The 14,712-nt window shown below is 36.8% G+C and overlaps 1 protein-coding gene across 2 annotated transcripts; it reads right to left on the bottom strand.

Annotated features, from left to right (window-relative positions):
* Positions 1-385: 385 nt before the first annotated feature.
* Positions 386-14,064, bottom strand: LOC131066621 (uncharacterized). Of its 2 annotated transcripts, none has more exons than XM_058001430.2 (19): positions 13,842-14,064; positions 13,344-13,642; positions 11,679-11,804; positions 11,433-11,561; positions 11,283-11,345; positions 10,629-10,736; positions 9,969-10,046; positions 9,721-9,813; positions 9,379-9,465; positions 9,187-9,288; positions 2,642-2,761; positions 2,455-2,517; positions 1,996-2,126; positions 1,776-1,857; positions 1,494-1,552; positions 1,330-1,369; positions 1,123-1,217; positions 930-999; positions 386-819 (listed from the first exon to the last, which is right to left on the bottom strand). In XM_058001430.2, the coding sequence occupies exons 2-19, from the start codon at positions 13,599-13,601 to the stop codon at positions 742-744; spliced, it is 1,782 nt and encodes a 593-aa protein (XP_057857413.1). In that variant the 5' UTR covers positions 13,602-13,642; positions 13,842-14,064; the 3' UTR covers positions 386-741. The 2 variants fall into 2 exon arrangements, with proteins under 2 accessions (XP_057857413.1, XP_057857414.1); XM_058001431.2 differs by having other exon boundaries at positions 13,344-13,607.
* Positions 14,065-14,712: the final 648 nt, after the last annotated feature.

Here is a 14,712-nt window from a genome sequence, read left to right as displayed (position 1 = left end):
GGAGGAACTCTCAACAGTTTCAAAGCTGTCACTATGAAACAGGGTTATTAGCTACATAAACGTCTAATCAAGTTTGCAATTTAAATGCTTGTATTTTCCATTAAATTTTGACAACATTATTATTTAAGACTATAGCATTTCCAACCATTTACTTCAAAGAGGCTAACTTTCAAAATTTTGAGTATTCTAGATAAACACATACAATAGAAATTAACTAGGGAATAGAACCACTAGTAAGAAAGTGAACAATCAATTGCAAAGACTTAAAATATAAACTTGTAAACTATATATACAAGTTCAGTGGTTGATAACATGCACCGATACATCACCATTACTTCCCAAATTTAAACATAAAAAGAAATGAGAATTCTTCATGAACCACTAATAAGAAAGTCAATTGCAGTGACTTAAGATATTAACTTGCAAAACACATACACAACTTTAGTGGCTTATATCATGCAGTGGATACATCACCATTAGTTCCCAAATATAAGCTTAAAAAGAAATGACAAATCTTCATGAATGCCCACCGCATTGCCTTCCTCTATGGTTATCTGCATGACAACTGCAGCAAACAAACTCAAGATCCAAATGGTCAACTTCGATACATGTCACAGTACCTTGTACAAATAAGAAATCAGTATATATCAAATTGGCAGAATGGGTTTTCCTGAACAACATTAGATCAATTGGGTCAAAATTCTTGTCCATAAACATGAAAAGGGAAAAATATCCAAATTCTTAAAATTTGAAATCCTTTTGTTTCTTATTCTTTCCCCCTTCCTTCTCTTGAAGTTTCCGTTTTCTCTTCTTTTCAACCTGCAAAATAAAATAAACCAATTATGGACAGAATGCTTTAAACTTTCACAAAAATTGAATTCAATCAATTTTCTCAGCTACAAAAAGAAAGCCTAATAATAGAGATGTACCTCTGCCACCATGTCACTGAAATCCTCTCGTTGATGTCGCATTTTTTCTTCCTCTCTAGCTTCCTCATACCTGAAAATTGCAAACAAAGTTAATACAACCAAGAACATAAGCAAAAAGTCTAATGGGATATTAAAAAACTACAACAAACAAATAATTATGTAATAAGTGAATATTCTCTCATGAAAGTCTTACTTAGCAGCAAGAGTAACATCATCAAGGGCCTCCAATTCTTCTGGTCTAAGTGTGACATCCACTTTGTCAGACTTCTGACCACGCAAAAGATCCACCTGTAAATAAAGGATTTGAAAAGGTCAGACTCCAGGATTAGTTCCAATACCAAAAAACCAGCAACAAATAAAGTAAAGCATATGGGGACCCTTAGAAACAGTTAAAACGTACCCGTTTCGCAGCTGTTTTATCTGTTCCACCAAGCACATATCTAATACCAAGAAATTACTGGTTAGCTTGTACCCAACAGAAGATAATCAATAGATTCAAATTCACAAATATATAATGAAGTTTACTTATCATGCACAAGAGTTTCACAGGTTCTTAATCCTTACGTATGAGTTGTTCCCAGCAGTGTTCCTGGTGCAATGCGCTCTTCCTTTTCTTCAAGTACCTGAAAAAGAAAAAAGAATTATAAGCCCTCACAAATGTTCACTGATCTTCAATATCCAACAATTTCTATATTAAAAAAAATAATAATTGAATTCGAAATTGCACATTTCACTCAACCTTAACCCTGAAGCAAAGGCAAAAAATGATTGATATATCAACTGACTAATACCATTAAAAGGTAAAACCTCCAAGGCAATAAAACATAGACATGGTCCTCTACTCACTTGATATAATGGTTTCTCAGGTTCTTTCCTTTGTTGTTTGCGAAGATCAATAACATCAGGTGTTTCAACACCAGTAGGAGTACTGCAAGAAAACAGACAGTTAATAACTTAAAAAACTGAACGAAAATTGTTCTAAACCCGTATCTAAACCAAATCTGTACTTAATCTCAGCTTTCAAAAAAAAAGGAAGAAAATGAAAAGCTGGTGTTCTTATAATGACCTGGAAAGGCTGTCAACTGACTGGATTCCAGCCTCAATCTCTTCTTCATCCATTTCTTCCTCTTCTTCCTCTTCCTCTTCCTCTTCTTCCTCCAGGTCTCCCCAGTGTTTACTCCTGTCAACAGGCTCCTCCTGAACCATAAAAGAATGAAATGAGTCCATACCAGAAAATTCATTCAAATATCATGATCGTTGAATTTTTTTCAATAAAGTAGCAATTTTGTTTTTTATGTCATCATGAAATTAGTCTACCAGACTCAATTCTAGTGAGAAATAAAGTCATTTCCTCAAGAAAAGACTCAGGTTCTTGTCAATGTAGACATGTTTCTCTCAACCATAGCTCAACCAAGACTGGGAGCAAGAATCAAGGAACATGGACAATGTTTCAGAAATATGTTCACTTTTACCTCACAATTTACAGCTTGCGAGTGATCTAGCTTTAAATAAAACTAGAAAATACCTCATAAGTAACAGGCTCTTGTTGTTGAACGCCAAAGACATCTCCATACAGGGGGCGTCCATACTGCAAAGAAAAACATTGAATACAAAAATCATTTTTTATAATGACACGAAATGCAAACCTCTTATTTATTCACAAAAGGGAATACAACTTCACCTAATCTTCCACACAAAACAGAATAACTTACTTCATCTACAGGAGGCTTTCCCCACCCTCCAGGCTGATAGCCAAAACTAGCACCAGGAGGAATCGGTGCATTTAAACCTGCTATCTTTAGATGTGGATACGAAGGAGGAGGACCATATCTCTGTAAATAAAATGAACAATAATTATTGCCATTATGTTTGCTAAAATCGGCATTCACCCAAACAGTTTGCCATATCATCTTTTTCATATTAAAATAATTAATGATTTATTTTTTAAGTTGGGCCTGATCACTTTTATTTTTTGGGGCAACTTAAATAGGTATTATTTTAATAAATATTTCAAAAAAATTAAAAAGTATTATTTTTTAAATACTTAAATATCTACATCCCCCGTTCCCGTACCGGGGACCTTTCGGGGACTTGGGGACGGCTAGGGGACGTCCCCCCGTCCCAAGGAAGGCCAGCCGTCCCCATTTTCCTGGCACATTTAAAAAAGAGACTCGAATGCTCAAAAAAAACATTTTTTTAATTTTATTACAGGTCTGTAAAACTGGATTTTTACTAATATGATGGATAAACATGTCTGAATCACTTCCAAAAGCACTTAGAAATAATGAGCAGCAGCCTGGTAATAAATTTCACAAACACTTAGAACTCGGTAGTGCGTAAAAAAGTGGTTGTAGGTCTGCATTAGTGGACTTTTCACAATTATGAAATGTAAACAGGTCTGAATCATAGCCAAAAGCACTCAGAAATATGAATAACAGCTTGGTATAGAATTTCACAAAGACCCAAAACTTTGTAGTGCATAAAGAAGCGGTTGCAGGTCATAATAGAAATGGAAAACTATCAAAATATCCTCCAACCAGAAAGAAACAATGTACATGCAAACAATTATGAATGCATATTGAGTATTGACAATGAATTCTGAATTATGAATTAATATTGAGTATTGACAATGAATTTTGAACACAAATGTGGTATGTTAAGGTTCTATAATGTACATATACCTGCTTTATTCATGTTTTCATACGAAAATAATGTATATATACATGCTTTATCTATTTTTCATATGAACATTTAAAATTTCCCTATATTTTATATAGCTGTCCCCTTTGTCGTCCCCCCGCCGTCCCCAAAATTGGCAAAAAACTTTGCCATCCCAGAAACTCGTCCCCTGCCACCCCCATCCCGGAAACTCGGGGTAACATAGTTAAATATTAAAAAAATCAACACTTAAAGGGGAAAAAAACAAAAATCTCAGTTGTATGAGTCTAATTTGGAGAAGGCCCTATTTGGGCGAACCACTTATGTGTAACTTGTGATTAGGTTAAATGTAACTTGCAACTAAGGGAGACTCATATGTGTAGATAGGAAAATGGAATTCATCAAAGCAATAGATATTAAACTAGCTCAACCACAAAAACTAGATTGCAATGATAAGAAATCATAAAAAACATTCAATAGAGATATGAAGACATGATAATCAAACCAAATGCAAACCATTACAAACGTGAATATCTCCTCCATAATTCTCCATTGTCCTTCTTTCTCCTTCAAATTACTTTGTTTGTGGATCTCACCTACAAATGCAAAAGCATAGTATGAAAGCAAGATTGACAAGATGAAATGGCAGCGTAAGGATACTAGAAGCGTGATTGATTTATTCGATTCAAAAATGTGATTAATTTCTCCTTTGATTGAAGAAACTCATCCAATTTATAGACAAATTGGAGAGATGACAAGATTAGCATGAAGAGATTTGAAATTCAAATCATGAATGGCAAAATTATGACAAATTATGACAAGATTGACATGCAAGATTGATTGACAAAAATTATGACAAATTATGACAAAATTGACATGCAAGATTGATTGATTGACAAAATTATGACAAATTGACAAAATTGAAATGTCATTCCCATGAAATTAGGGAAGAGAGAAAATAGCCTCCATGATTGCAACAAATGGAAGCATAAACATAGGAGAAAATTAGGGGATGAATTTAGAGGAAATATTAGAAAAATTGAAGAAAATAGGAGAAATAGAAATTAGGAATTAGGAGAAATTAGTAAATTGGAAAATTGAGGAAAAATATGAAATAGAAATTAGGTGAATTAATTAATAGGTTTTCATCCGTTAATTAATTCATGAAAAAACCTAGGACTAAATAAATAGATTTATTTAACCCACCAAGAAGAAGAAAAGGATTTAATGATCAAATCATAAAACCCTAGAAATAAGAGGACAAGGAATTAGGTCAAGACAACAAGAAATTAATATCAATTCGATCATGATTTTGATTGACAAAGGACCAATGCTGATAAACAATTGAGATTGGTTGACAAATTGACCAAGATTGACAAAGAGATCAAATTGATAGGCGCCAATTGACGAGGAACAATAACTAATTGATCCAAATTGACATGATTGAAAAGGACAACGATCGATGACGAATCGATCGCAAAATGACAAGATTGACAAGGACAAGGATCGATGACGAATCGATCGCAAGATGACAAGATTGACAAGAGGACAAAAACCCTAATTCTATCATCGATTAGGATTGACGATGTCCAAAATGATGATAAATGAGCACGCACATTGATGTGACAGGATAAGATCGACCAAAATCATAACTGAAGATTGTTGTTGACAAGACCAAATTCGAAAGCGATAAACACAAGGAATGCAGAAGAAGGACCCAATGCTGGCAAATGATAAAGACCAAGTGCACAACATAGAAGAAATGTTAATGCGAAGCAAAAACCCTAAAATAAGGCAATGCGCAAATGTTAAAGTATGACTCCGCAAGCGTTGACCATTTTTAGATGTCTACAATATGTAAAACTTGTAATATATAGGTCTGACCCTATCCTTGGTGCCAAAAGTATATGGCCGACTTGAGGTCTATTAGGAGGTATTGATTCATATATATGCAAGGTCATGATTGCATCGATAGATATGATTTCAAAAACATGAAGGACATGCAGTGTGCTCGGGGGTGACGATAAGAGCTTATCGTCTATGGTTGGGAAGGCAACAGATCTGATGTTTGCCTGTGGTTAACGAGCACAACCATAAAATCCACATGGTATCAGAGCGGGTTCCTTCTATAGAGCCTAACTGCTTGAAGGTAGATCTTGTGCTTTTGAGGGAGTTCAATCAAAGTAATTTGCAGACTGAGAAATCTGAGTGCAGGCAAAAGTCGATTACCGAGCCTCTCAACTCAGTCGTGAGCATCGCATATGCTCTGCGGCGAGTAATGACCGTTGAGGTGCCGATGATCGCCATAAATCTGTTGTTAGTGCTCAATGACAGATTCAATCCGATGCCTTGGCGTTGAAAGTCGCCAAGCCTGGTATCGAAACGCTGATAGTAAGTGGAGTCACTATGGACATCTATGTCCGTTTTAACATTCTATATTCAAATTCAGATTCAAGGAGGAGAACATGTTGTGGAGGATTATCTCCGACGATCGTAACATTTTACTAGCAAATGAAAGTGACGAAGATCGCTCGCTTCACGACGCTCGTGGCTAGAGACATCGACAAGGTGGCAGCAAGCATTCTAAGGATTCAACGAAGCGACGTGAGTCGGTACGCATGCTATCGACTGCTTAGTGTAATGGAAGGTTGAGATCGAGCAGCAGCATAGTGACGAGTTTTGTGATGATCACATTAAGCTGTACACAAATGTGAAATGTGTGCGTATAAGGACGAAAGCGAATGGAGGCACCTAACGATCAAGAATGGTAGAGAAGGCCTCCATGCAATAACGCCTTGCAACAGCTCTCACATCATCCTAGAAGCTTCGAGAGTCGCATGAAGCATTTGTTTCGCTAAAGCCTGCATAGGCATCGGATGATATTGCAACTGAAGGTCCAGTTATTCGAGTTCTTACTTATGTCACTCTTGAAGATCATTTGAAGTTTGTCCTAGGATGGGCACTGCAACTTAGCATTCTGGCACACCCTGCTACAAGTGGATTTATGTCGCATTTATGTGGTTGGTCCATCACTTTGTTGTGGATGGTATTAAAGGCAGTTCTTCAAATGATGCTTAAGCTATGCTTGGAGCAAATATTGTGGATAGATGATGAGTGATGGCGAGGGCCAAAGGTCACGCAACCATCAGATCATCACTAGGTGCTTCGTTGTGATCAATCCAAGTGAATGGAAATTCCATTGCTAAGCAAAATTATAAAAGATAAGTACTCTTTATGTTTGAATAATGCTACATCATTGAATAGTGAATCATGTATTGACATTTCCCTTGACTATCATTATCTCTTTGAAATGCTTCCAGGACGAATCAGAGATTGCATTCAAGGAAGGAAGATTGCTTGCATTTCTTCACAGAGGAAGAGAATCTGACATATCGTCAGAAGTAACCTTGGACAAAGAGATCAGAAGGTTGATATCTGCTTCAAAGGGATCTTAACATTTCAGCTTCAGAGGAAGCCTAACATTCCAACTTCAGAGGGAGTCACGTCATCATGAAGATTTGGTTAATGCATTTTTCTCTGTGATGGAGAAATTTGGGGTGAAAGCCCTTGTTAATGAGTTCTTCTCTGTGAGGGAGAAGATCGAGGTGGAAGCCCTTGTTAACGAGTTCTTCTCTGTGAGGGAGAAGTTCGAGGTGCAATCCCTTATTGATGCATTCTTCTCTGGGAGAAGTCTGAGGTTTAAGCCCTCACTCCACCCTCTACGAGCAGGTATGGTAGATCCACCCTCTGCGAGTAGGCATGGTGGAGATGCTTCTCTGGGACAAGTTTGAGGTTAAAGCCCTCGTTCCACCCTCTGTGAGTAGGTATGGTGGATCCACCCTCTGCGAGTAGGCATGGTGGAGATGCATTCTTCTCTGGGAGAATTCTGAGGTTAGAGCCCTCGTTCCACCCTCTGCAAGTAGGCATGGTTGAGCCACAATCTGCGAGTAGGCAAGGTGGTAATGCACCCTTCTCTGGGAGAAAGTTGAGGTGAAAGCCCTCTTCCACCCTCTGCGAGTAGGCATGGTGAGCCCACCCTCTGCGAGTAGGTATGGTGGGTATCATGGAAGAAATTCCATGATGTGCTTGTTCACCCTCTGGGAGTAGCTATGGTGAACGTATTACTCATGGGAGTAGCCATGGTGGTAGTCACTATGTGACTTGGTTATTCAAAAGGAATCCTCCCTAGATAAAGAGGGAGTGTTGTTGTGTAGATGGGTCGGATCCCTTCTAGGGCCAACCTAGTGCACAAAATGCTAAGTGGCTTGTCGGCCTTGGCATTTGGATATCTCAGTTGTATGAGTCTAATTTGGGGCATGCCCTATTTGGGCGAACCACTTATGTGTAACTTGTGATTAAGTTAAATGTAACTTGCAACTAAGGGAGACTCATATGTAACTTGTAAAATATAGATCTGAACCTATCCTTGGCGCCAAAAGTATATGGCCGACTTGAGGTCTATTAGGAGGTATTGATTCATATATATGCAAGGTCATGATTGCATCAATAGATATGAATTCAATAACATGAAGGACATGTAGTGTGCTCGGGGGTGACGATAAGAGCTTATTGTCTATGGTTGGGAAGGCAAAAGATCTGATGTTTGCATGTGGTTAACGAGCACTACCATAAAATCAACATTGTACAGCCAGCCATACATCTCCAAACAGCAGCCATACTAGTCACCAACCTCTATTTGCTATTTACGAACATTGCTGGATCTGATCTAAATCTAACTTACATCTTTTTGGCAGCATGCAATATCCTGCGAGTGCAAAATTCTCTCATAAATTCAGATTTGTGCCTTCCAGCAGCTTCATTCACTGCTTTCACTGTTTAAATAAATTTGTGTATTGAAAACAAACTGTGATACTGAGTTCGCCTGTATAGGCCCACATATGGCAAAAATACTATTCTGATACGGGTTCAGGCTTGGGATGGCCCTGGGTTCACTCAGGATCTACCTCTGAATCCCAATCGAGGGCTCCTGTATTTGTAACATAAAATACAAAATTCAACTGTAATAAAAAAAGAGGGTTTGCTTAGGGTGCAGCATAAAATCTCTGTATGGAGGGCTTAACTAGAAAGAGCGGGGCTTAATTGGAATAGTCTCATTTTCAAAGCAGCTAGAGGGCCCTCTGAACAGGAGCCAAGGGAGGCTATCCAAACACACACTGAACAAACCCCAGTGCAAAGTTTTGTTTCGATCATCTACCATGTCCCTTTGTGCTTGACTGAGTCAATAGATTATAATTTTTAAATGTTCTTCTATGTAAATGTAATTGTCTACACATTATATCTTTTATATAATGTATATTATTTAAAAAATAGAATATTAGAATTATATATAATATAAAATATATTAATTTATAGGTTATTATAATTATTAATTTATTTACATATTTATAAATTTCAATTCTAATTAATTATCATTAAATATTGTATAATATATTTATATGAAAATTAAATATTAAAATATGAGGTAATTAACTATTCTATTTATTGTCAATTATGAGTATCATTATTCTTCTAATTTATAATTTTGATTCTTGAACATATATATAAATATATACCTGAAACAAGGTGGGCTCACACATACCTGCATATTAATGAGCCATGGAGGTGGTGCACCCTCAGGCATGCCAAGTGCCTCTTTCAAATCCCGTGACAGAACTCCAGGTTTCATCTCCCGCAGCTTCACCTGTTAGGTCACCGTCAAACCATATTAGATATATGACAAAAATACTCCAAAATCTAATCCACGTGACAAAGAAACTGCCCATGAAATCACCTCAAATTCTTTGCCTTCATGGTAAAGATCGCCATGAGTAGTTAGTTTGGGCTTTGTTTGGTACTTAAAAAAAGCATCATGCAGAACCTGCAAGAGAGTTCATATGTTAATGCCAAACAAATAGATTAAAAAAGGCACATCTCCCAAAACTGTCAAATGCAGGACAAAAGGGAATTAACAGTGACTTGTATAATTTGTCTCCCTTATATTTCACCCATAGAGAAGTAAAAGTGAAGAATTACTTTTATAAACAAAAAATATGCCACCAGAAAGAAAATTGAGCTCACTCGGCAAATGGTGCTGTAAAATAATATTTGAAAATCAAGTTAAATAGATGCCAACCTGATAATCGATGTCCATCTTGCCCATCTTTGGTTGCATTCTTTCTCTCTGTTTCTGCTTCAACTTCTTACTATCCTCTTTCTCAATGTATGCCTATAAATTCATTCAGGAAAAGAAAAAATTTGAAACCATTGACAAACTAAACAAGACATATAACATATACCAAACCTTTGATGAAAAGGACTGAAATATAAAGAACACCTTCCACAGGCACTCTGTAAATCATCTTTACAGGAGCATTAATATACCTGACGTATTTTTTCAATACCAGTTGCAGCAATGAAGTCTGGAAGTTGGAAGGGTTGCTTCTCAATACCACGCTTTCCCTGCACAATCCATGACATGTTCAGTGATCTAACTAAACATCAGTACACCATTCAGTCATTCCTCACCCAAAAAAATATTATCTATGATAATCCCCTTAGTTATTAAACTGTCCAAAAACAAGCTAGATAAAAATCGAAGAGAGGAGTTGAAACAGCCGATGAGCTCTGCATTGTCAAAACCAATAATTTCAGTCAAGGTAATAAGTAAAGCAAATTATTTTTCACAGAAACAAGAAAAAGACAGTGCATGACCTAAAATCAATTCTTAGTCATGCTAGCTACTGATCTGGAAATGCATAAGCATAGACTATGCAATCGATATTATTCAAATAGTCTCATCCCCTCTTAATCTATCTATATATCAATCAGAACCCATGTCAAAATTCTCCGTTTGCATCCACCTACATACCGGTACTCCATGATTGTTATAATTGTGGGTGAACCGCCCCCTGCAAGAACCACATATACAAATAAGAGGGGTGACACCTAATCCACCTTACTCACCCTTCCCATCTTTTTTCATCATGCAACCCTCATGCAGTCATGCACATCACATCCTACCAAGGCTAGAAAGGCACAAACCTGTAAGAATTTCCGTTTCTGACACCAATGTCTGGGAACAGGAACAGTATTACGATAAGATTTCAAATACACGAGCAACTTTGGATCTGCTGCTGTTGCATCCCATACCTGCAAGTGTGAGAGCAATAATCAACAGTGGTTTCAATAATAAGAACCTGACATGGAAAAAAAAAGGGAAAAAAGACACCCAACAAAGAGCACCAGTACTGATTAATCCAGAAATCTGCCACTAAAAAGGCAGATAATGACCAGTTAGAGCATTACCTGATCCCCCACGGCCAACCAAAATTATTTTATATAGAAGCCATATCTTATTTAATAATAAAAGCATGGTACTAAAACACACACAAGTTTCCTATTATATAAAAATACAATGTCCAGTTAGAAAATTACTTTATCCCATGAGGACAACCAAAACTAGTTTATAAAGAAACCATATCTTATTTGATATTACAAGCATGGTACTAAAACACACAAGTTTCCCACTGTATTAAAAAATGATATAGGTGACAAATACCTAGAATACAATTCTCTTTAGCTTTGATATTTAAACTAAGGCAACAGTTCATAATCTAACAATATATAAGGTGAAACTAAAAATTGCATACAACATTTCCCCATGTACCATAAAAAGAGAAACAAGCCACCATATACCTCAACAACATCTGGCCTAGAGCACAGTTGCTTAAGCTCAGCAATTTTCATTCTACGCTGAAGCTGTGTCAAGATAAACAAGAAATTAGTCTCTACTTAGAACAAATAAAAGTATTAAAAAACATAATACTTAATGAGACATATAAGAACCTTTTTCTTCTTATTTGAGACCCCTCTTTCTTTAGTTTGTGTTTCTTGTTCATCCTCCTCATCTGAATCAGAGTCTAACTTTTTTTTTGCTGCCAGATTTGAAGCTGCATCCTCCTTTACTTCATCATCCTATAAACAAATAACTTACAGTTTAGTTATGAAAGGAAAAATCTAAAAACAAAGAAAAATGAACAACAGAGAGTAGTTGGAGAATCCACATAGAAAGTTACGAAGGAAAAGACCCACCTTTTTTCCGCCAGCCATGGCATCTCCCAATGAAAAAAAATGGAACACGCGTTTGAAGTCCTCGAGAAGCTCATCTTCAAAACTAGCCTTTTCTACTACATACTCTACCTCAATTTGTCCCAGGAACTGCAACATAATCAATGCCATATAATTAATGAATTATAAATTGGCAAAACAGGCATCAATACACACATTGCCTTACAAATTCGGGTTAGTGGTAATACAAACTTTTCAAAATAAAAGTAGCAGTTTGCAACAAGTTCAAACAATGCATATTTACAATTACTGTTTAAAAATGGTAAAATACCATGGCATTTCTACAAGAATCTATAACTTAAACAAGAGGTCAGTTACCCAAAAAAGTAAAATGACTTGATTTTAAGGCAGAAATCTAATATGACATCTGATGACTAAATATTTTCTCTTATCATTCTTTACTCCCTCCCAAACAGTTGCTCAATTTTTAGAAAATTACAAAATTCAACAATATTAATCCCTGAAGTAATGAAGTTTTCAAGGGGGCAATGAAATGCAGCTCCAAGATAACCTACCAAAATACAGGCATTGGAATCAATACCATTACAGTTTAGGCGTAAATATACAATTTTCAAGGATAACCAGACATTGGCATGGGAATGATACATCTACGCAAATTAAACAAAAAACATGTATGCAGTTCACATATACAGCTCAAAGCCCACATATGCCATGGCATACCCAGATACTGACAAGATGCATAGTGAATTAAGCTTGGGTAAATGGTGACATATATACAACGAAAATACAAATGTGGCACAACATATATGGGATATGACATTGTTTCGAAGGTATTAAATCAATTTCTTTAGCAGTGCGTCATCCATATATAATGGACAATTGTTCACAAGAATGTCCCCATCTCTCATTCCCTTTAACTGACCCCTTGCAGTAACTGCACCTAGGTGATGCTCACTGAGGTGAAGAACTCTTGGGAGCCCTGGAGATTCCCCTACAATCAGGCCAGTTTGACTCACTAGTTCTTGCAAAACTTTCAGTGAGTATGGCGGCATATAAGGCTCACTCATTTCTTGGGGGCGATGCAAACGTTCTTTTAACGTAGAAATTTTTCACAAGAGTCCCCCATCTCTCATCAGCATTAATATCCCCTTGACGTTGACATGGGTGATACTCACAGAGGTGAAGAACCAAAAAATCTTGGAAATTCGCCAAATTACTATGGAAAATCCCTACAATCAAGCCTCTTTGACTCACTATCTCTTGGCAAACCTTTAGCAACTATTCTGGCACGTGGAACCTCACCCATCTCTTTGGGTAAAACAATCATCTCTTTAAGAGTAGATTTTTTTGCCAATCAATTCCATTGTTGAACTCTTAATCTCTTACTAGTCCCTAAAAATAAGGTAAATCTTTGTTTTCAAATGGTGCATATTTTAAAAAGAAATTTGATTAAATAGTAAACTCGTATATTCAGTTCCTTCCATAGGGCGTAAACTATTAATTTCGGAACCATAAGAATAAAAGTTTCGAAGACTTTCAAAGACTAGTAAAGAGCCTCCGATTTTAAGTGCAACCAAACCTAAAAACCATCACTGCAAAACACCCATCCATATAGACTGGATGGGTAAATTTCTAGCGAACCTGTTTAAGTAGAGAAAACGAAGGTACCTTATTTTCGTCTTTATCATTATCTCGTTCTTCTTCGCCTTCACTGTCATTCTCAGACTGTGTACCATTGGCGGCCCTGTTCTTCTTTTTCTGCTTTCTTCTCCTCCGTCGCCGTTCAATTTCCTTCGCTTTTTTAGCACTGACAGGTCCATTTTTAGCGCCGGGATTGACCTCAAGCCCGCCGTTTGAAACCGCCTGCTGTAGATCCTTGACGGCGCCCTCCGATTCTAGGGTTCCGTTGCCCATGCCGGCAGCCATTATATCCTTTATAATAAAACCAAAAAGAAAAAATGATTCGCCTGCAAATAAGAGAGACTACAAAATCTTCTCAGTAAAAACCCTCTAACCCTAAGTAAAGACAAGCATCTGCTTCCTCAATAAATGTCAGAGAAATACATCGTTAAATAGATCTCCGGAGAACGAAAAAATCAGAGCAAATCATGGTGGATTAAAATCGAACTAATTAGACACACGAAATTAGGGCTAAAACAACATTACCTCTGCAAGAATCGAACAGCTAAGCTTCTACGTAAATTGAATGCGACTTGAAGTAGTAATAATGTAGAACGTCAGATAACAGCATAGAACACTGGAAAGATTCTGGCCAGAGATAAAATTGGGGAAAGATGGCCCTTCTGCTGCACTGTAATGGTGTTAAAAATCCTTCCCGTCGGCTCTTTTCGCAAGATGGATTGTTTTTCATATCTATATTTCTTTATTTGTTTATTTATGCAAGTATGTGGTACTCATAGCTCGGTTGCATTTGACAAAAATTTAGATTTGAGTTAATTGGCGGGGCGAGAGGACTTTTTTTTAATTATTTATTTTTCGGGGCTAGAAATGTTTTCAAGTAAGAACATAGGGAAGTGGAATAAATCATAACCATATCTCTTATAAACTAAGGGAGAGGGTTCTATAGTAGTGAAGGTTATATTGTGTGAGGGTTCCACGTCAATAGAAGATACATCAAAAAAATGTTATGGTGTAGAGGGTTGATTTGCCTACTCAAAAAAAAGATCTTTCCATCATATCATGCACCTTTCCTAATTCAAATCTGAAAGTTTTCAAAATAAGTTTAAAACGAGACAAAAAGTGGCAACAAACAAAGGTGGATGTGTCCTCCATCCTTACTTGTTTCCCACCACGCTAGTTCCTACCAACTTAATGTGCATTTACTACGCAATTACTTCCCCACTCCCCCACACAAGCAAAGTTTCTTGAATGTTCTTTGCAAAACCAATCACTCTTCATGCATGCATGTGGTAGCTACAATTGATAGACCAGTTCAGGTACACTTCATGACCGACAATAGAGAGATTTGGAGCTACTGATGGTGATATATTTTGCACTTTTTTTGTGTTTATCGACA

The sequence above is a fragment of the Cryptomeria japonica genome, chromosome 4 (assembly GCF_030272615.1).
Source record: "Cryptomeria japonica chromosome 4, Sugi_1.0, whole genome shotgun sequence".
Lineage (NCBI taxonomy): Eukaryota > Viridiplantae > Streptophyta > Pinopsida > Cupressales > Cupressaceae > Cryptomeria > Cryptomeria japonica.
The sequence above is the reverse complement of the archived record's forward strand: the minus strand, read 5'-3'. Positions and strand labels throughout refer to the sequence as shown.

Bases quoted from the DNA above. Each gene is read 5' to 3' on its own strand.
- LOC131066621 (XM_058001430.2), bottom strand. From the start codon at position 13,601: ATGGCTGCCGGCATGGGCAACGGAACCCTAGAATCGGAGGGCGCCGTC. The intron at 9,466-9,720 runs GTTGGCATCTAT...ACTCTCTTGCAG, and splicing joins AGATGGACATCGATTATCAG to GTTCTGCATGATGCTTTTTT. The intron at 1,858-1,995 runs GTCATTATAAGA...GTTTTCTTGCAG, and splicing joins TCAGTTGACAGCCTTTCCAG to TACTCCTACTGGTGTTGAAA.